We start from the raw sequence: 22462 nt of genomic DNA, 5'->3' as shown, positions 1-22462 counted from the left end.
AAAGTCCATGCGAAGATCTATAGTGAACCTAAACCCTGCTTAAGTTGCCTGAATATGATTCCTTCTTTGCAGTACAATTGTTCTGGATTATTTCAGTACAATGTGATCTACTGCATTCCATTATTGCTGTTGTTGACTAAATTATCTTTTCAAAATTACAATCATAAAGCCCCTTGTGGTACCAGAGGTCTGAGTTCAGGCCCTACTTATCTTAGATGTGTGTAATAACAGGTCCAAATAGGTTAATACAACAGCAATAGTAAGACATGAGGCTAGTCCATGAAAGCATCTTACATCAAATATAAGTGCAATCAATTCCCACTCTAGAGAGCTGAGCAAATAATCTCGGCTGAACCTGGTTTATTTTCTTTGTCTGAAGGACTACAACACTGTCAAGGATAAGACATTAAAAAAAAAAGGTCCTTTCTGCTTTCTCAAATGAATGAAAAAATTCTCAAAGAAATGATCCTGTGTCATTATTCAAAGAACAGAAGAGTCCTGCTTGGTATCCTGACAAAATTGTATCCCTCAATCAATACTACTAAAACAAATTTTTGAAATTGTCTCAGATTTTGGAGGCCTGCTGTGTTTTCTAAATCACAACAATGCTTAAACCTCAAAAAACTCTTCATTGGCTGTGAAGAGCTTTGGGACATCCTTTAATTGAGAAACAGGCTACAGAAATTCAAGTTTTTTTTCTTTCTTGCTTAATTCGGTGTTACACACTGTTTCAGAGTCAGCTTTATTGATTCCCCACCCCCCACTTAAGGATATTATTTTCTTCTCTTCACTCAGGGGAATGTATTATTCAAATATAATATAACATTATAATTCATTTCAGGTCTTTCTTTTCATGAGCAGTCAACAAAATAATGCTCATAAAATGAGGATTGATATCTATTAATCCATTTGCAAGTGAAATATGTGAGAACTTTACTTTCAGGTTAATTACCTCTTCATAGGATATCATAAATCATGCTTTACATTACATCATGAATGTTTGAACATAAAAATATATTGAAGTGATAAATATATTAACAAATCCTGTACACACTTTATTAGTTTCATCTTTTTTTTACGCTGAATATTTTACTTTCAATTCATGCTTCCCACTCTCACTGTGACTGTGAAATTAAGATATGCTAATTTTGTTAAATATGGCATTACAATCAATAGTCTTCTGCAAAGAATCACCTCTTCCCACTATCTCATCGTTACATCTGGTGTCCCTGAAGAACCTGTCCTTGGCTATCCACTAATCTTCACCTTTGGTCCACACTTCAGCAACTTCATCTGAAAATATTATGTCAGTTCCCACACTTGAACTGATGACATCCAGCTGTACCTCACTACCACATCTTGACACCATCACTGCTTCAAAATTAATAGACTAATTCTCTGAAATCCCATATTGAATAAGGAGAATTTTCATCTCATCTAGGACAGAAGTCTTCAATTTTAATCCTATCAGAAATCTGTTCCATCGTCATTGGCTCTATTCCTCTCCAAGATATTCTGCCTGAGGCTGAAGCAGGCTGTTAGGAACCACAATGTCACACTTGAGGTAAATTCTAACCATGTACCCTTGTCATCACTGAAAGTTAAGAAATTCCTGATGAAGGGCTTATGCCCAAAACGTCGATTCTTCTGCTCCTCAGATGCTGCCTGACCCGCTGTGCTTTTCCAGCTCCCCACTCGACTCTGATCTCCAGCATCTGCAGTTCTCACTTCCTCCCATCACTGAAAGTGTCTATGGTTACCTCATTCTTCAGCTCATTTTCTCTTGAAATCTCATCCACAACTTTATTATGTTTGCAGTTGACTATTCCAACATAGTCCTGGCTGGCCTCCAAATTCTACTGTCTGAAAACTCTGCTGCTTTTGTCTTACACTAAGTCACATTTACCTATCACTCATGTTCACTGATCTGTATTAGCTCCAGCTTAAACAAAACCTTAATCCATTTCTAGTTTTCAAATCCTTTAATTGCCTGCCACTCCTTATCACTGTATTCTTCTCCATTCCTTATAACCCTCTGAGATATTTGCATTCCTTCAATAATGGTCTCTGCAGCCACTTAATTTTAATCACCCTATCACTGCAAGCATTGCCTTCAGCTGCCAAGAATCTAAGCTCTGCAATTCCCTCCCTAAACCTACTTACTTCTCTTTTCCCTTCTAAAATGCTCTTTAAAATCTGCCTCTTTATCTAACAAAATTTAGCATTGAGCTACGAGGATATATCAGGGCAGATTAGTGGATAATGTTTTTATGAAGTACCTTGAGATTTTCTACAATGTGAAATGTGCTATTTGAATGCAAGTTTATTGCTTTTGAAGGTACATGAAAATTTTAAAAAGACTTATATTTCTACACATGTAAAAATCTATTTCTGCAAATTAAAATCATGTAAGACCACATTTGTGATACAAAGACTCAGAATGGCCTACCGTTATTGTCTTTATTCGACCACCTGGTTGTGTACAGGTCCAGCCTGACTTGTTCATTAATAAGCCACAGATTTCTCCTTCTGAACAGGGGATCATTTCACACCACTGCTTGCTCTTTACAACTCGTACTGTAAACAAAAGAGAGAATACTCAGACTTAACTGCAAAATTAATCAGAGGGTTATAAGGGATGGAGAAAGAACACTCATAATAAATGCAAGAAGGAGATTGTACTGCATAGTAGCTTAGATAATGGTAAATACTCATCCGATTTATCCACTTATATGTGTCCCAGATGCCATTCCAGCAAAAAGCCACACTATCACTCTTGTTAAGACTCTGAAAACCCTGTTTGGGTTCAAACCAGGCTAAAGTGGTGAAAGCCTTCTCTCTTTGTTGCTTGTCTGTGTCCCAGATAAAATGTATTTGGGCACTGTAATCCAATCCTACTGGACGTGGGCACACGGTAAAAATCTGCAAATAATTTGTCATTGAATTAACAGTCTTGTTGGTTGGTTAAAAGATGGCAATTGAGCAAAGTGGGCAAAGAAAAAATGATGCAGTTCAGAATGCTCTTCAGAGACTGGCATTAAGGATGATGATTAGGCCAAAATGGATTAAAAAAAAATTACTCTGCACTGAGCTGAGATATGAAGAACTAAAAGGGCAGCACGGTGGCTCAGTGATTAGCACTGCTGCCTCACAGCGCTAGGGACCCCAGTTTGATTCCAGCCTCGGGTGAATGTCTGAAGTTTGCACATTCTCCCCGTGTCTGCATGGGTTTCCTCCAGGTGCTCCGGTTTCCTCCCACAGTTCAAAGACATGCAGGTTAGGTGAATTGGCCAAGCTAAATTGCCCATAGTTTACAGAGATGTGCAGGTTAGGTGCATTAGCCAGGGGAAATGTACAGTAATGGGTCTGGGTAGGATTCGCTTTGGACGGTCAGTGTGGACTTGTTGGGCCGAAGGGCCTGTTTCCACACTGTAGTAATTCTAATTCTAAAAGTGCTTGATTCAGAGACTGGATGACAAATAAGACATAATTATTTCAGTAACAATGATGCACTTCAAACTTTATACAATATAAATTTTCTTTTTGTAAAATTATAAAAAGATACAAGTTAGACTGCTCCTAGCAAATTGTAAATTAATTCCTTGCAACATTCTTTACTCTAATCGTGTGATGTTGACTCCATTGGAACTTCATCACAAAGTGTCTGTCCAACTCACCAGCAACACAAAAATAATCACAGGGTGCAAGATTCCAAACAGAAACTAAGAAAAAGACAAATCTATTCCATTTAAAAAAAATTAATGAGGAATGTAATGAGGAAATCAGACTGAAAACTAAGTTGCTGAATTTCATCCCGTTGCCGGAAAAAGACCAGGGAGATCCTGCTTAAGGGAGAATTGGTTCAGCCACAGCCATTGTGGTTCAGGACGCTACTGGCCAAAAGAGCAATCTCCAGCACTTTGTGACAGAAGCATATGGTATTGGAGCAGGATTTAACTTACTTTGGGTGTCTCACTGAGTGCTCAGCTGGCAGACCCTGATAAAGTTGGTCAGGTGCTGTACTGAGTTGGAGTTGCTATTCGGGAGGTGGGGTCTGGGTGGAAGAGTGAGGACAACCTGGATGGGGAGAATCTAAAAATCCTACTTCATTAGGAAGCAGGATGAGACTCTTAATTGCGTGTGAATTGTCCACTTAAGGGTCTCAAACAATCTACTGGTTAGCAGGCCATGCAAAGTAAGCCCCAAAATGGGCATTAACATGTGCGAGAATGATGCACGCAGACAACCCACTGGCTTTAATGAGCCCCTCCATCTCTAAATCCATCCGTGAGCAAGCATTAAGTCCAACCCTGTGATGCATAGCTAGCAATTTGAGATTTGCTGTCAGCATCTGGCGGAGTTAATGGTTAAGACCCTGTCCCAACTTATTTGGCACAAGTCTAGCTTCACATATACTTATGCTCTCTTTTACAAAAAGAAAATTGCAGCAGATCTTTAAGTGTGCTAAGGCACCAAAGATAAGTAGCATATTCGTATTTGCCTAGACCACCACTGTACTCCTACTTGGAGTATTTAGACTGGCTCAGGTTCTAGGCAGGGATACGTATTCCAGGAGTATAACCTGCCCTGTTCTGTATGTAGTGTGATGATGCTGCTCCGTTATCAAGGTTGTGTAGTCCTTTTTTTTGCCCCAGAGAGATCGTAAAAGACACAAATTCTGAAAAGTCTAAGTTTGATGGGATTTAGGGCTAGTTTAAATTTAGCTAACAGATATTGCCTCTAGAAGGAGGCTTTCAAGATTAAAAAAAAACACTCGTACAATGAAAGGGGAGTGGCCAGTTCTCCCAGCCAGGCTATCAAGGTAGCTGCCCTCATAATCTTCAAAACTGTGCCAAGTATCTATTACATTTATCTAAGAGGACAAGCTCAATTAAACATTGTGGGTAAAAGACAGCAACTCTGTAGCATTCCTGCAGTACTGCACTGAAGTGTCAGTCTTAATTATGTATTCAAGTTTCTGGAATGATGGCATAAAATGTAAGAGTCAAACCATTCTTTTTACTATTAACCCTGAAGAGATACATTCTCAGAAATGCCTGATGACTGATTGTAGGAAGTCACATGACAAAACATTCAGAAATACATCAAAGCAGAACTGGTTAATCCTTCTGCTGCTGATGGCGATCTGAGCAGCATGGCAGTACAATACGTCAGACTCAAAGGTGAAAGCTGGACTGCAGAAATGATGCCAATTTCAGAGATAGAGAGATTGTCATCAACTTCCTTGATCTACTAGCCACCAAGTAGAAAGGTGAATGAAGTGAATGGGGATTGAATGTATGCCTTTAAATAAGATTAGAGTAATCACTGAGAAAAGCATACTGGTGCACAAATGATTTGTTCTTCAGTATCACAGGTATTTATTTAATCCAAGCAGAAAAGTTGTTGCCAATGTTATCTTTATAGCAAAAGAATTTAAGCAAATTCTAGTTCATTACTTCTGAAGATTGTTAGGCTGAGAAATGTTTATAAAACTATTAATATTATTACTCTTCACTAATGCAATTGTGGATTCAGAATTTTATTATAAAAAGCGGCTAAATTAAATTTCATATAATTACAAAAGTATTGTATTATGAATAAATGACTTTCCAATCTTCAATATAATGGGCTCATTTTAAAAGGTGGGGTGTATCAGGAACTCAACGCCTAGATAATTTCCTTGTCTTCTTTCTTAAGGTGCACATCAGATTTGCAACATAACATTTCTTCACATAATTACAATGGTATCTATGCTTTGACACCAAAGGAAGCTGGTTAAATTGGTACTTACTTAAAATAATTAAGAAGTCTTGCCTAAAATCAAGATTTTGCCAAGGATCTGATTTTCAAATCATTTACCACTCCACGTGACTATTTGCAAATGCATTTTATCTTGATATATGTCCCAATGTCAGTCTGGCCTGCATCAATTGACATGCAAAACTGTACATATTGAAAATCTCAGGACAAAAGTGATTTGCTGATAATTGACCCATAACTCTTACTGATTTGTCCCTTTCTGTTGAACACAGATACATAGATAGATTTTCTTTGAAAAGCAACTTCAAATCCAATAACTTTCCACCAAAATTATTTGAGCCCTTTATGTCCTGGTGATCATATGTTTACGCTTGTAAACTTGACTTTATATGCTGTGATGTCCTTGCTTTAAGTGAAGAACATTTTTTTGCTGTTTATGTGTAGTTTCTGATTAAAACTGGTTGTGTACAGAACAAACCACTGGAGAACATTATTGAATGTTCTGACCTTGAAATGAAAACTGCTTTTTATAAACACAATGACAAAATGATAAAAAAAAATGGTTGTGTGTGTATGTGTGCACTTATTTCTGTGTAGGTTAGAGTCAAACCAAAACACTGAAGCTGAACATTTAATTCACTTAGCACCACTTCTAGCAGCACTACACAGGCTATGTTGATCCCCCATGGCCAGATAGTGCAATAGGCCACATCCTGGGTGGCCAATCTGGCTTTCCTCATTGATAAATGTTCCTCAGGCTGTGTAGACAGTGGTTTGTGGTGTTTCTTGGGGAATCAAAATCGTCTGTGTCACACCATTTGAAGCAGTGATGTGAACAGCTCTTTGACCCTGAGAGATTAACTGTGAAAACAGCTTTAAAAAAATCAATTAATTCCTTGCTGAAATTTAAATTTACACAGAATGGACAGCATCGAAACAGGCCATCCAGTCCAATGTGTCCATATCATTGTTTATACTCCACATGAGCTTCAAGGATCATAGTTTCTAGCTTAAGAAAGATATTAATTTATAATACACATCTTTTCACTTGGTAACTATTACATCACATAAAATATTGACCTCAGCTATACTTGGTTTGGTGTGATTATTGTATCTGACATCATGTTTAGATTACAGGGGGGTGTTCAAAATGAACATCACATCAGAGAAACACTGCAAAATTAATGAACAAGCAAATTCATTGCTTAATACTGTGTGTAAGCATTTTTCTTTGGTTGCTTTGGTCATTGCATTTTCACTTTCTCACCTTTTGAAAATATTGATGTTTTGCTGATACAGATATCCCCATGCGCCAATGGGCTGAGGAGTGGCAGATAGAGTTTAATTTAGATAAATGTGAGGTACTGTATTTTGGAAAGGCAAATCAAGGCAGTACGTAAACGCTTAACAGTAAGATCCTGGGATTGTTCCTGAACAAAGAGACCATGGAGCGCAGGTTCATAGTTTCTCGAAAGTGGAGTCGCAGGTAGATCGGATAATGAAAATGGCGTTTGGTATTCTTGTCTGTATTAGTCAGTGCATTGAGTATAGGAGTCAGGAGATCATGTTGTGGCTGTACAGGACATTGGTTAGGCCACTATTGGAATACTGCTTTCAATTCTGATCTTCCGGCTACAGGAAGGAAGTTATGAAACTTGAAAGGGTTCGGAAAAGATTTACGAAGACGCTGCCAGGGTTAGAGAGAATGAGCTATAGTGAGAGGCTGAATAGACTGGGGCTATTTTCCCTGGAATTTCAGAGGCTGAGGGGTGACCTTATAGAGATTTATAAAATCATGAGGGGCATGGATAGGGGTTAATAGGCAAGGCCTTTTCCCAGGGTGGGGAATCCAAAAGTAGAGGTTTAAGGTGAGAGGGGAAAGGATATAAAAGGGACGTAAGGGGCATTTTTTTCATTCAGAGGGTGTTACATGCATAGATTGAGCTGTCAGAGGAAGTGGTGGAGGTTGGTACAATTATAACATTTAAAAGGCATCTACAGTAGATGGTTATATGAATAGGAAGGGTTCAGAGGGGTATGGGCCAAACACTGGCAAATGGGATTAGATTTATGTTGGATATCAGGTTGGCATGGACAAGTTGGACCAAAGGGTTTGTTTTCGTACTGTACATCTCTATGACTTTATGTGATGTTACCCTCCTGTGCTTGTGTTAGCCTCCACAGTGATTGTTGAGACTAACATTGTGCAGAGCTGGAATCTTGGATATTTATGGTGTGGCTTAAGAGTTGGGATTTTGCTAAGTACAAGAAAAACTGAGATAGTTTAGAAACTATTTCTGTTCCCCAAAATATCGAGAAATGTTTGGAACATTAGTGAAGATGGTGATAATTATCCCATTTTGTGGGGCACAGGCATCAGTAGTAGGTCAGGAGGAATCTGTACCATCGGGACAGGCTCCACTTGAACTAATCTGGGACTAGGATCCTAGTGGAAAGGCTAAAGAGGGTGATGGCAAGGAGTTTAAAACGACTTAAAGGCAGAGGAGAGATGGGACGTGCAGGACTCAGAAGAGGTTACTGCAATTTCCAGAACAAGTAAAAGGACAGAGAATATAGAAAGGGTCAGGAATCTAACTTCAGGAACAGCATATAAGGGAATAATGTTGAGGGGGTGTGGGGATAGTTAAAACAAAACTGAGCCTAATGTACTCAATTGGGTGCAGTACATGAAATGAGATAAATAAGCTTGTAGTGAAAATACGATGTTTTGGGCATGACATATCTCCTCGTATCCGTTCTAAATTGACCCTCTCTACTTCTAAGGCTGTGCTCACGGGTCCTAATCTCACCACCTAATGGAAACAAATTCCCAGTGTCCACCTTTTCTACGCCATGTATTATCTTGAAAGTTTTTATTGGATCTACCCTCAATCTTCTAAACTCAAATGAATACAATCCCAGATCCTCAGCCATTCATCTTACGTTAGGCCTACCATTCCAGGGATCATCCGTGTGAATCTCTGCTGGGCACGTTCCAGTGCCAATATATCCTTCCTGAGGTGTGGGGCCCAGAAATGGACACAGTATTCTAAATGGGGCCTAACTAGAGCTTTATCAAGTCTCAGTAGCGCATCGCTGCTTTTACATTCCAACCCTCTTGAGATAAATTACAACATTACATTTGCTTTCTTAACCACGGACTCAACATGCAAGTTAACCTTTAGAGAATCCTGCAGTAGCACTCCCAGATCCCTTTGTACTTTGGCTTTATGAATTTTCTCACTGTTTAGAAAACAGTCCATGCCTGTATTGTTTTTTCCAAAGTGCGAGACCTCGCATTTGCTCATGTTGAATTTTATCAGCCATTTCTTGTACCACTTTCCTAAACTGTCTAAATCTTTCTCCAGTCCTCCACCTCCTCAGAACTACCTGCCAGTCCACCTAACTTCGTATCATTGGCGAACTTCACCAGAATGCCCCCAATCCCCTCATCCAGATCATTAATATATAAAGTGAACAGCTGCAGCCCCGACACTGAACCCTGCGGGACACCACTTGTCACCAGCTGCCATTCCAGAAAAGAACCGTTTATCCCAACTCTCTGACTTCTGTCAGACAGCCAATGCTCAATCCATTCCAGTAGCTCGCCTTGAACACAATGGGCCCTCACTTTACTCAGCAGCCTCCCGTGAGGCACCTAATCAAAGGCCTTTTGGAAATCTAGGTAGATAACATCCACTGGGTTTCCCAGATCTAACCTACTTGTTACCTTGTCAAAGGATTCTAACAGGTTTGTCAGGCATGATCTTCCCTCACTAAATCCATGCTGACTTACTCTCATCCAGCCCTGCACTTCCAAGAATTTAACAATGGATTCTAGAATTTTACCTACAACCGAGGTTAGGCTAATCAGTCTTTGATTTTCCATCTTTTGTCTTGATCCTTTCTTGATTAAGGGGGTTACAACAGTGATTTTCCAATCATCTGGGACTTTCTCTGACTCCAGTGATTTTTGAAAGATTACAACAAACACCTCCGCTATTTCTTCAGCCACCTCCCTCAAAACTCTAGGATGTAGCCCATCAGGGCCAGGAGATTAATCAATTTTTAGACCTTTTAGCTTTTCTGACACTTTCTCTTTTATGATGGCTACCATACTCAACGCTGACCCTTGACTCTCCTTCATTGTTGGGCTATTACTCATGTCTTCCACTGTGAAGACTAACACAAAGTATTTATTAATTTTTTCAGCTATTTCCTTATCGCCCACCACTAGCCTTCCAGCATCAATTTGGAATGGCCCAATTTCTACATTTGCCTCTTGTTTATTTCTTATGTGTTGAAAGAAACTTTTACTATCATTTCTAATATTACTGGCGAGCTTATCTTCATATTTGATCCTCTCCTTCCTTATTTCTTCCTTTGTTATCCTCTGTTTGTTTTCGTAGTCTTCCCAATCTTCTGATTTCCCAGTGCTCTTGGCCACTTTATAGGCTCTCATTTTTTCTATGATTCATTTCCTGACTTCTTTTGTCAGCCGTGGCTGTCTAATACCTCCTCCCACCCATCCCCCTCACTCCCGATAATCTTTATTTTCTTTGGGATGAACCTCTGTACTGTGTCATCAATTACACCCAGAAACTCCTGCCATTATTGCTCTACTGTCTTCCCCACTAGGCTCTGCTTCCAGTTGATTTTCGTCAATTCCTTTCTCATGCCCCTGTAATGACCTTTACTTAACTGGAATACCATTACATGCAATTTTGCCTTCTCTCTTTTAAAGTGCAGACTGAACTCTAGGCCACTGTTGGAATATTGCGTGCAATTCTGGTCTCCTTCCTATTGGAAGGATGTTGTGAAACTTGAAAGGGTTCAGAAAAGATTTACAAGGATGTTGCCAGGGTTGGAGGATCTGAGCTACATGGAGAGGCTGAACAGGCTGGGGCTGTTTTCCCTGGAGCATCGGAGGCTGAGGGGTGACCTTATAGAGGTTTACAAAATTATGAGGGGCATGGATAGGATAAATAGACAAAGTCTTTTCCCTGGGGTCGGGGAGTCCAGAACTAGAGGGCATAGGTTTAGGGCTAGAGGGGAAAGATATAAAAGAGACCTAAGGGGCAACTTTTTCACACAGAGGGTGGTATGTGTATGGAATGAGCTGCCAGAGGATGTGGTGGAGGCTGGTACAATTGCAACATTTAAGAGGCATTTGGATGGGTATATGAATAGGAAGGGTTTGGAGGGATATGGGCCGGGTGCTGACAGGTGGGACTAGATTGGGTTGGGATATCTGGTCGGCATGGACGGGTTGGACCGAAGGGTCTGTTTCCATGCTGTATATCTCTATGACTCTATATTATGATCGCTGTCTCCGAAGTGTTCCCTTACTTTAAGAGTTTTTATAAAGTTTGGTTCATTACATAGCACTAAGTCCAGGATAGCCTACTCCCTTGTGTGCTCCATCACAAGCTGTTCTAAAAAGCCATCCTGTAAGCATTCCATGAATTCCCTTTCTTTGGATCCACTGGCAACATTATTCACCATCCTTTTGCATATTGAAGTTTCCCATGATCACAATGACCCTGCCTTTCTGACATGCCCTATCTATTTTCTGGTACATGAGACCTTAAGACATAGGAGTGGAAGCAAGGCCATTTGACCCATCAAGTTCACTCCACCATTTAATCATGGCTGATGGGTGTTTCAATTCCACTTACCTGCACTCTCCCCGTAGCCCTTAATTCCTTGTGAGATCTAGAATTTATCAATCTCTGCCTTGAAGACACACAATGTCCTGACCTCCACTGCGATCTGTGGCAATGAATTCCATAGGCCCACCACTCTCTCGCTGAAGAAATGTCTCCTCATTTCCATTCTAAATTGACCCTCTTTAATTTTAAGGCTATGCCCACAGGTCCTAGTCTCCCTGCCTAACGGAAACAAGTTCCCAGCGTCCACCCTTTCTAAGCCAAGCATTATCTTGTAAGATTCTATGAGATCTCCCCTCAACCTTCTAAACTCAAATGAATACAATCCCAGGATCCTCAGCCGATCATCATATGTTATCTTGCGCCCCTGGTCCTAACCACTACTGGGACGTCTGTACGTAACTCCCATTATGGTTTTTTTGCCTTTGTGGTTTCTCAACTCCACTCACAGACTCCACATCATCTGAACCGATGTCATTCAGTGCCATAGATTTAATTTCATTCTTAACTAACAAGGCAACCCCGCCCCCTCTGCTCACCTCCCTGTCTGTTCGATAAATTGTAAATCTTTGGATGTTTAACTGCCAGTTATGAACACCCTGCAACCACGTCTCTATGGTGCCTACCGTATCATAATCATTCACAATGATTTGTGCTGTTAATTCATCTACTTTGTTATGAATCTGGATCTGGAGCAGGTAAGGATGGCAGTAGGGATATTACTGAACCAGACAATTGGCAATGGATTCGTACTTATTATTAATATGTTTAATTCCTGATTTTTATTGAACCCAAGTCCCCAGAACATTATCTGCATTACTGCATTAACAATCCAGTGATCACTTTCGATATATAAAAAGGTAAGAGAGAGGGAAGAGTAGACTGTTGAAAAATGAGGCTGCAGAATGGGGAATAAAGAAATAACAAAGGAAATGAATAGGTACTTGACATCACTCCTCACAGTGGAAGATTCCAATAGAATACCAGAACTTCAAGAGGGTCAAGGAACAGAGGTGAGCATAGTGGCCATTATTATGGAGAAGTTGCTGGGGAAGATAACAGGTGTGAAGGTGGATAAGTCACATGAACCAAATGGATTAGACCTGGGTTCTGAAGGACATAGCTGAAGAGTTAGTGAAGGCATTGGTAGTAATCTTTCAAGAATCACTGGAGTCAGTGGGATCCCTAAATGCCTGGAAAATGGATAATGTAACACCCTGTTTAAGGGAAGGAGGCAGAATACAGGAAATTATAAGCTGGTTAGTCTTATCTTGGTTGTTAGTAAGATTTTAGAGTTGATTAAGTGTGGCGCTGGAAAAAGCACAGCAGGTCAGGCAGCATCAGAGGAGCAAGAGAGTCAACGTTTCAGGCATAACCCTTCATCAGGACTGGGGAGGGGGAAAGGGGCTGAGAATTAAATTGGAGGGGTGGGCTGGGGGAAAGGTGTTTGGGATGGCAATAGATGGGTGAAGGTAGGAGGTGATTGTGATAGGGCAGTGGGAAATGTGGAGCAGATAGGTGGGAAGGATTTTAGAGTCCATTATTGCAGAATACATGGAAGTGCATGGTAAAATAGGGCTGAGTCAGTATGGCTTTGCCAAGGGGAGTTCATGCCTGACAAGTCTATTAGAATTTGAGGAAGTAATGAGCAAATTTGACAAAGGGGAACCAATAAACATGATCTATTTGGATTTCCAGAAGGCCTTTTACAAGGTGCCACACAGGAGGCTGCAAAGTAAGTTAAGAGCTCATGGTGTTAGTGGCAAGGTACTAGAATGGATAGAGGATTGGCTGGCAGAGAGCAGAGTGTGTCGATCAAGGGGTCTTTGTCAGGATGGCAGCTGGTTTCTGGTGGAGATCTGCAGGAGTCAGTGTTGGGATCAAAACTACTCACAAAATACATTAACTCAGTAAAGTAGGTACAAAGATAGGTAGAGGGACAGGTAGCATTGAGGAGGTGGGGACGCTGCAGAAGGATTTGGGCAGGTTAGGAGAGTGGGCAAAGAAGTAGCAGGTGGAGTACAGTGGGGGAAAGTGTGAGGTCATGCATTTTGGTAGGAAGAATAGAGGCACGGGCTACTTTCTAAATAGCGAGAAAATTCAGAAGTCTGAATTGCAAAGATTCTTGTGAGTTCTAGTCCAGGATTCTCTCAATGGTAAACTTACAGGTTGAGTCAGTAGTTAGGAAAACAAATGCAATGATGGCATTTATTTTGAGAGGACTTGAATATAAAAGCAGGAATGTACTTCCAAGGTTCTATAAGGCTCTGGTCAGACCACATTTGGAGTATTGTGTGCAGTTTTGGGCCCCATATCTCAGGAGGAATGTACTGGCCCTGGAGTATGTTCAGAGGAGGTTCACGAGAATGGTCCAATGAATGAAAAGTTTATCCTACGAGGAATTTTTGAGGACTCTGGGTTTATATTCGATGGAGTTTAGAAAGATGATGGGGGGTTGAATTGAAACATACAGAATACTGAATGCTCTGGAGAGAGTAGATATAGGGAAGATGTTTCCATTGGAAGGAGAGACTAGGACTCAAGGGCATAGCCCGAGGGTAAAGGGAAGAGCTTTTAGAAGAGATAAGGAGAAACTTCTTCAACCAGAGAGTGGTGAATCTATGAAATGCATTGCCACTGAAGGCTGTGGAGGGCAGGCCATTGAAAATATTTAAGAGAGAGATAGATAGATTCTTGAGTATCAAGGGGATCAAGGGTTATGGGGAGAAAGCAGGAGAATGGGGTTGAGAAACTTATCGGCCATGATTGAATGGCAGAGTAGAGTGGATGGCCTAATTTCTTCTCCTATGTCTTTTAGCCTTCTCAAATATTTGCATGAATTTTTACCAATATTTCTTAATACTTTCAGCATCACTTGCAAATTCCTCAAGCATGTACAAAAAAAACTTTTAAAATAATGCATCTCAAAAACAATATAGCCCAATGTCGCAATCATCAAAGAGAGAACTAAGCTGAATCTAATCTAACTTTTAAGAGTGTAGTACTGCACTGAATATACATGGGAGAACAAAGCAAAACTGGCTGAGGGCTTTAGAAAAGAATGCACTCTACAAAAACACTTCTGCCTTTATAATTTTAATATTTCAATTTAACTGGAAAATTATTAGTGATTTTGTTCAGACTGCAAGTTTTTCCATTTTAGATGTGCACCAAAATTTACTATTAATGCCAAACAGTTAATCAATAGGAACTATTCTGACTTGAAGCATTGGCCTGAACAATCCTTCATTTTCAAACAGATGTATCCAGCAGGGCAGGTAGGATAATTTGCCAACAGATATGAAAGCTTTGAAGGAAATGTAAGCTTGGGTAAATCAAAGCAAACTCTGCTGCTTTCATGAGAGTCAAACAAAATTCTCAAATGCACAATTTTTTTCTGTTCTTTTCCATAATGGTTTGACTCAAACTTTCTTTGTTCCTTTCACACTGTCTCTCTCAATCTTTCTGTCCATCAAATGATTGTTCTGGATACAGATTACAGTACAATGAAGCACATGCATCAGAACAAGCGTAAGAAAGGCTTTCATTCTGGGCTTTAAATAGTTAAATATATCATGGATCAATATTTTCCAATACCAATAGACTATTGCTCAAAAAAAAATCATTTTTCTAGAGCACTTTCATAATTTGTGAATTTGAAACTTGTTGATTATGTCATTTCATTACTGTTGTCACTATAATTTACCTCTGGCACACTGATAATAATTCACTTATTTTTTACTGTGATGCTCTGATGCAGCCTGGAAAGGCGTATTGTATTATAAATGGATCTGAAATAGTTAATGCGGAGGAATGCTAGAAGTACCATCCACTATGGTGATGTCATGTGCACTTGTGGGAGAGCAGCTTAGTATGTCATAGGAATGAGACCTAATATCCAGGCCCACCTCAAAGCCTTGAAAAATAACTCATTGTTGTAACTTCTAATAATCAATCACTGCAGTACAGGTTTACATTATAAGAACTGAAAGAACTGCTGATGCTATAAATCAAACAAAAACAGAAGGCACTGGTAAAGCTCAGCAGGTCTGGCAGCATCTGTGAAGAGAAATCAGAGTTAACATTTCAGGTCCGGTAACTCTTTCTCAGAAATTTATAGGTTTACAATGTTACATGTAGCTACCTGCTAACTCGGAATCAGCTACTTATTGTTCAACACAAGAGTATCTTCAAGTTAGACCAGTAAATGGACTTCCTCGACCACATGAAACCAAGCAGATCCTGTACAATCCTATATTTAAACAGAGTGGTGGCAGTACTGTCAGCACATGGTAAGCTGCCCCGTGTGACTGAACATACAACATGGTGAGCAGGACTGCAGAATTCATTTGGCTGTCTCCTGCAACATTCTGGCAGTGGAGGAGAGCTGAAGAGTTTTCAGCATCTTCAGACTCAGCTTCATGTCACTTGCTCCTGCAGTCAGCAGCAGGGGAGAGTTGAATATTTAAGAAACTTACAGAAGAAACCTTTGCAGCAAGATTCAATAAGAAAAGAAATCAAGAGTAAAAACATATGAGACCTGTTAAGAAATGTGTGGCAGCTGGTGAGTTAAGAATTCCCCGGACAAAAAGTTAAAAATCACACAAGACCAGGTTATAGTCCAACAGGTTTAATTGGAAGCACTAGCTTTCGAAGCGCTGCTCCTTCATCAACAACCTGATTTTTAACTTTGTACATTCCAGTCCAACACCGGCATCTCCAAATCTGGAGAAAACAAATTAGCTATTGCAGAGCAAATACAGGCTGCATTGTGTGACAGTGATATCAGATTAACTACAGTGTGGAAAGAGGCCCTTTGGCCCAACAACTCCACACTGACCCTCTGAAGAGTAACCCACCCAAACCCATTTCCCTCTGATTAATGCACCTAACACTATGGACAATTTTGCACAGCCAATTCACCTGACCTGCACATCTATGAACTGTGGGAGGAAACCCACACAGACACAGGGAGGATGTGCAAACTCCACACAGACAGTCATCCGAGGCACTGTGAGACAGCAGTGCTAAACACTGAGCCACCGTGCCACCCTGATCTGTAGGATGATGTTCAGCTGGGTGATGAATGGACAGAGGCTCTACGAGTCTCATTAATGTCCCTGGTGAGGAAGGGAAAACATTAAAAAAACGGAATAGCATTACAAGCAAAGGTAGGAAAAGTAAGGCAAGTACTTATGTGTTAATGTTTTAACAAAGAGCATCATAAAGGAGGGGAAATCAAGGGCAATAAATGTAATTAAAACCAAGGTTGCAGACCCAGGGAAGTTATGAAGCCAATAGGCAGCCTGTTCTAATGAAATAAGAAAGCCAAAAGATTTTATTAGGGTTGCAGAAGAGGCAAGAAAACATTTATTAAAACTGTGTCACAAGTGGGAAGCATTCACATACACTGCTGGGAGCAATAATCAACCAGGAAGAAAACCTAAAAGGAATTGGGATAATTATTGGAGGCACAGATAGAGGAAATCATTTAGAAAGAAAAGCATTTAAAAAGGATTCATCTTTTAAAGCTACAAATGGCAGTAGTCATTTAGTAAATGTAATTAATGTGGGCATTCTCTTTTAAAGCCGCAGGCAGTGGGACTTATTCAATTTTAAGCAAATAGAAATACTTTATCAAGACTGCAAACTGTGGAATTCATACAATGAAGTTGCCAAAAAGTTGGCACCCTCTACGTTATTTGTGAAAGATGAGAATCCTCCAATTTAGCTGTGAGAAAGTTTCAGGGATCCTTCATTTTGTCACAAAATGTGGGAAAAACCTTCCTCGAACAGATTAGCAGCATTGTTACTCCTGCAAAATAAAAGCATTCTAAGTAAGGAAAATAAACACAATATAGAGGACATATCATCCAAAATAATCAGCTACAACAGTGGCATCTATCTGACAACGTGGAAAATCACTGGGGTATTACCTATATGAAAAGGACAAATCTGACTCAGCCAATGACCATACCATTCTACTTGATCACCAGTAAAGTGACGGAAAATGTCATCAACAGTGCTACCATGCAGGACTTTCTTAGCAATAATGTGCTCATTGTCTAGTTTGGCTTCTGCCAGTGTCACTCAACTCCTGACCTTATTACAGCCTTAGTTCAAACATGAACTAAAGGTGAGGTGATAGTGATAGCCCTTGACATGAAAAACACATTGAAAGGGTGTACCAAGGAGCCCCACAAAACTGAAATCAATAGGAATCAGTTGGAATACTCTCCATTGGTGGAGTCATATCTGGCACATAGGGAGATGGTTGTGATTGTTGGAGGTCAGTAATGTCAGCTCCTGAACATCTCTACAAAAGTTCCTCAGGGTAGTCCCTAAGGCCCAACCAATTTCAGCTGCTTCATCAATTAACTTCGCTTCATCAATTAACTTCCCTCCATCATAAGGTCATCATGAGGGGATGCTTGCCAATGACTACACAATGTACAGCACCGTTCACAATTTCTCAAGACACCGAACAATCAATGTTAACATGCAACAAGGACTGAGTAATATCCAGCTGGTAAGTAGCAAGTAACATTCACGACACAGAAACGCCAAGCAATGACCGTCTCCAATAAGAGACAATCTAACCACTGGACATTCAATATTGTTATCACTAAATCCCCCACCATCGGCATCCTTGGTATCACCATTGACAAGAAACACAACTGGACCTGCCATCTAAAAATCGTAGCTACAAGAGCAGGTCAGAAGTGAAGAATACTGCAGCAAGTACCACACATCCTGACTCCCCAAAGCCTGTCCTCCATCCAAAAGGCACGTCAAGAGTGTAATGGTATAACATAGTGTGGAAGCAGGTCATTTGGCTGAACAAGTAACCCTCCAAACAGTAACCCTCTCAGACCCATTCCCCCACATTTACCCCTGACTAATGCACCTATGAACCTACATATCCCTGAACACTATGGGCAATTTACTATAGCCAATTCACCTAACCTGCACATTTTTGGATTGTGGATGGAAACCGGAGGAAACCCACACAGACAGAGGGAGAATGTGCAAACTCCACATAGACAGTCACTGAGGCTGGAATCGAAGAGTCTCTGGTGCTGTGAGGTAGCAATGCTAACCACTGAGCCACTGTGCCGCACCATTTATGTCCTACTTGTTAGGATAAATGCAACTCCAAAAACTCAAAGGTCATTGAACTTGAAACGTTAACTCCGATCTATCTCCACAGATTTTGAGAGATCTACTGAGCCTTTAACAATTTATGTTAATATCTGAATTGGATGGGTTGTCTTATGAGTAAAGATGGGATAGCCTATACTTATAGTCTACTTGGCCTCTATTTTTCCCTGTCACTGTGTGGGCATCTGGGGTCTGTGCACAAATAACAGCTTCTGGAACTGAATGTCAATACATCCATTTGCCAATGGAAACAGCTGTGCAGCTGAGAAGGAATATTGTTTGTACCTGCTGGGTTTTGAAGAGTAGAGGCATAGAGTAATAGAGATATACAGCACAGAAACAGACCTTTTGGTCCAACCCGTCCATGCTGACCAGATATTCCAACCCAATCTAGTCCCATCTGCCAGCACTTGGCCCATATCTCTCCAACTCCTTCCTGTTCACATATCCATCCAGATGCCTTTTAATGTTGCAATTGTACAAGCCTCCATTATTTCTTCTGGCAGCATATTCCACACACACATCACTCTCTGCGTGAAAACGTTGCCCCTTTTCCCCTCTCACCATAAACCTATGCCCTCGTGTTCTGGACTCCCCCAACCCAAGGAAAAGACCTTATTTATTTACCCTATCCATGGCCTTTGTGATTTTATAAACCCCGATAAGGTCACCCCTCGGCCTCCGACGCTCCAGGGAAAACAGCCCCAGCCTATTCAATCTCCCCCTATAGCTCAAATCCTCCAACCCTGACAACATCCTTGCAAATCTTTTCTGAACCCTTTCAAGTTTCACAATATCCTTCTGATAGGAAGGAGACCAGAATTGCATGCGATATTCCAAAAGTGTCCTTACTAATGTCCTGAGTTATGTCTCTTGATTAAACTTACAAATATAAGCTGTAAGTATTAAGTTAGCCACGATCAAGGTTTTGTAGAGGAATAAGACGGTGCTATTTCCTGGGTCTGCAGACTGGAGGAAGCAAAAATGGCCTTTAGTAGAGTGATATGCTCTTCGTGTCAGATGTGGGAGTTTAGGGAGAGTTTATGTGTTATTGACAGTTAGATCTGCAATAAATGCCATTGGTTGCGAATTCTATCAGATTGAAAGGATCGGTTGGAGCAACAGAGGCAATGAGGAATTTACAAGAGCAAGGGGGTGTGATGGAAGGCAGTTATAGGAAGGGAGAAAAGTCAGAGATATAGTCACATAAATGGGTTAACTCCAGGAAAGGTAAGAGATGTACGCAGGTAGTGCAAGAGTCTTCTATGGCTATGAGGAGAAAGTGAGGTCTGCAGATGCTGGAGATCAGAGCTGGAAATGTGTTGCTGGAAAAGCGCAGCAGGTCAGGCAGCATCCAGGGAACAGGAGAATCGACGTTTCGGGCATAAGCCCTTCTTCAGGAATGGGGAAAGTTTGTCCAGCAGGCTAAGATAAAAGGTAGGGAGGAAGGACTTGGGGGAGGGGCGTCGGAAATGTGATAGGTGGAAAGAGGTCAAGGTGAGGGTGAAAGGTCAGACCGGTTGCAGGGGAAGGTGGCGCAAGTCTTGCACCTCCTGCGGTTGCAGGGGAAGGTGGCGCAAGTCTTGCACCTCCTGCGGTTGCAGGGGAAGGTGGCGCAAGTCTTGCACCTCCTGCGGTTGCAGGGGAAGGTGGCGCAAGTCTTGCACCTCCTGCGGTTGCAGGGGAAGGTGGCGCAAGTCTTGCACCTCCTGCGGTTGCAGGGGAAGGTGCGGGGAGTGGAGGTTGGGTTGGTGGGGGGTGTGGATCTGACGAGGGAGTCACGGAGGGAGTGGTCTTTACGGAATGCTGATAGGGGAGGGGAGGGAAATATATCCTTGGTGGTGGGGTCCGTTTGGAGGTAGCGGAAATGACAGTGGATGATGCGCTGTACATGGAGATTGGTGGGGTGGTAGGTGAGGACCATGGCTATCTTCTATGGCTATCCCTATTTCAAACAAGTATGCTGTTTTGAAAAATGTAGAAGGTAATGGATTCTTGGGGAAGTGTAGCACAAATAGCCAAGTTTCTGGTATTGAGAACTGGCTTTGACGCAATGGAGGGTACGTTGGTTCCAAGAGATCGATTGTGTTAGGGGACTCTCTAGTCTGAGGCAGGGACAGAAGGTTCTGTGGCCAGCAGTGAAAACACAGAATAGTGTGTTGCCTCCCTGGTGCCAGGATTAAGGATGTCTCAGAGAGGGTGCAGAATGTTCTCAAGGGGGAGAGGGGCCCAGCAGGAGGTCAGTGTACACATTGGAACCAATGACATAGGAAGGGAAAAGAATGAGATTCAGAAGAAAAAATAGAGAGAGTTGGGCAGAAATTTAAAAAGGAGGTCCTCAAGAGTAGTAATATCTGCATTACTCCCGGTGTTACAAGCTAGTGAGGGTAGAAATAGGAGGATCGAGCAGATGAATGCTTGGCTGAGGAGCTGGTGTGTGGGAGAAGGATTCACATTTTTGGATCATCGGAATCTCTTCTCGGGTAGAAGTGACATGTACAAGAAGGACGGATTGCACCTGAATTGGAAGGGGACTAATATACTGGCAGGGAAATTTGCTAGAGCTGCTCGGAAGGATTTAAACTAGTAAGGTGGGGTGGGGTGGCACCCACGGAGATAGTGAGGAAAGAGATCCATCTGAGATTGGTACAGTTGAGAAAATAACTAAGTCAAACAGTCAGGGCAAGCAGGGACAAAGCAGAGAACAAGGTAGGACTGATAAATTAAACTGCATTTATTTCAATGCAAGAGGCCTAACAGATGAACTCAGAGCATGATTTAGAACATGGGACTGGGATATCATAGCAATTACAGAAACATGGCTCAGGGATGGACAGGACTGGCAGCTTAGTATTCCAGGATACAAATGCTACAGGAAGGATAGAAAGGGAGGCAAGAGACGAGGGGGAGTGGCAATTTTGATAAGGGACAGCATTACAGCTGTACTGAGGAAGGATATTTCCCGAAATACATCCACGGCAGTTATTTAGGTGGAACTGAGAAATAAGAAAGGGATTATCATCTTATTGAGAATGTATTGTAGACCCCCTAATAGTCAGAGGGAATTTGAGAAAGGAGATTTCAGTTATCTGTAAGAATAATAGGGTGCTTATAGTAGGGGATTTTAACCTTCCAAACATAGACTGGGACTGCCACAGTTTTAAGGGTTTAGATGGAGAGGAATTTGTTAAGCATGTACAAGAAAATTTTCTGATTCAGTATGTGGATGTACCTACGAGAGAAGATGCAAAACCTGACCTACCTTTGGGAAGTAAGGCAAGGCAGGTGACTGAGGTGTCAGTGAGGGAGCACTTTGGGGCCAGCAACCATAATTCTATTAGTTTTAAAATAGTGATGGAAAAGAACAGAGCAGATCTAAAAGTTGAAGTTCTAAATTGGAGGAAGGCTAATTTTGATGGTTTAGGCAAGAACTTTCAAAAATTGATTGGGGGCAGATGTTTGCAGGTAAAGGGAAAGCCTTCAGAAATGAGCTAATGAGAGTCCAGAGATGGTATATTCCTGTTAGTGTGAAAGGAAAGACTGGTAGATGTAGGGAATGCTAGATGACTAAAGAAATTGAGGATTTGATTAAGATAAAGAAGCAAGCTTATGTCAGGTGTCGACAGGATAAATCCAGTGAATCCTTAGATGAGCATAAAGGCAGGAGGAGTATACTTAAGAGGGAAATCAGGGGGGCAAAAAGAGGACATGAGATAGCTTTGGCAAATAGAATTAAGGAGAATCCAAAGGATTTTTACAAATACATTAAGGACAAAAGGGTAACTAGGGAGAGAATAGGGCCCCTCAAGATCAGCAAGTGGCCTCTGTGTGGAGCCACAGAAGATAGGGGAGATACTAAATAGGTATTT

General features: G+C 41.2%; 1 protein-coding gene across 5 annotated transcripts in view; it reads right to left on the bottom strand.

The window, feature by feature from the left end:
• Nucleotides 1-22462, bottom strand: part of LOC122563199 (chemokine-like protein TAFA-5) — a 347115-nt gene that overhangs the window by 162851 nt on the left and 161802 nt on the right. For all 5 annotated transcript variants that reach the window (XM_043716746.1, XM_043716744.1, XM_043716745.1 and 2 more), the window contains exon 3: nucleotides 2450-2577. In XM_043716746.1, coding sequence (XP_043572681.1) covers nucleotides 2450-2577 — 128 coding nt within the window. The remainder of the gene's footprint in view (nucleotides 1-2449; nucleotides 2578-22462) is intronic.

This window comes from Chiloscyllium plagiosum, chromosome 26 (genome assembly GCF_004010195.1).
Source record: "Chiloscyllium plagiosum isolate BGI_BamShark_2017 chromosome 26, ASM401019v2, whole genome shotgun sequence".
NCBI classification, from domain to species: domain Eukaryota; kingdom Metazoa; phylum Chordata; class Chondrichthyes; order Orectolobiformes; family Hemiscylliidae; genus Chiloscyllium; species Chiloscyllium plagiosum.
The sequence above is the reverse complement of the archived record's forward strand: the minus strand, read 5'-3'. Positions and strand labels throughout refer to the sequence as shown.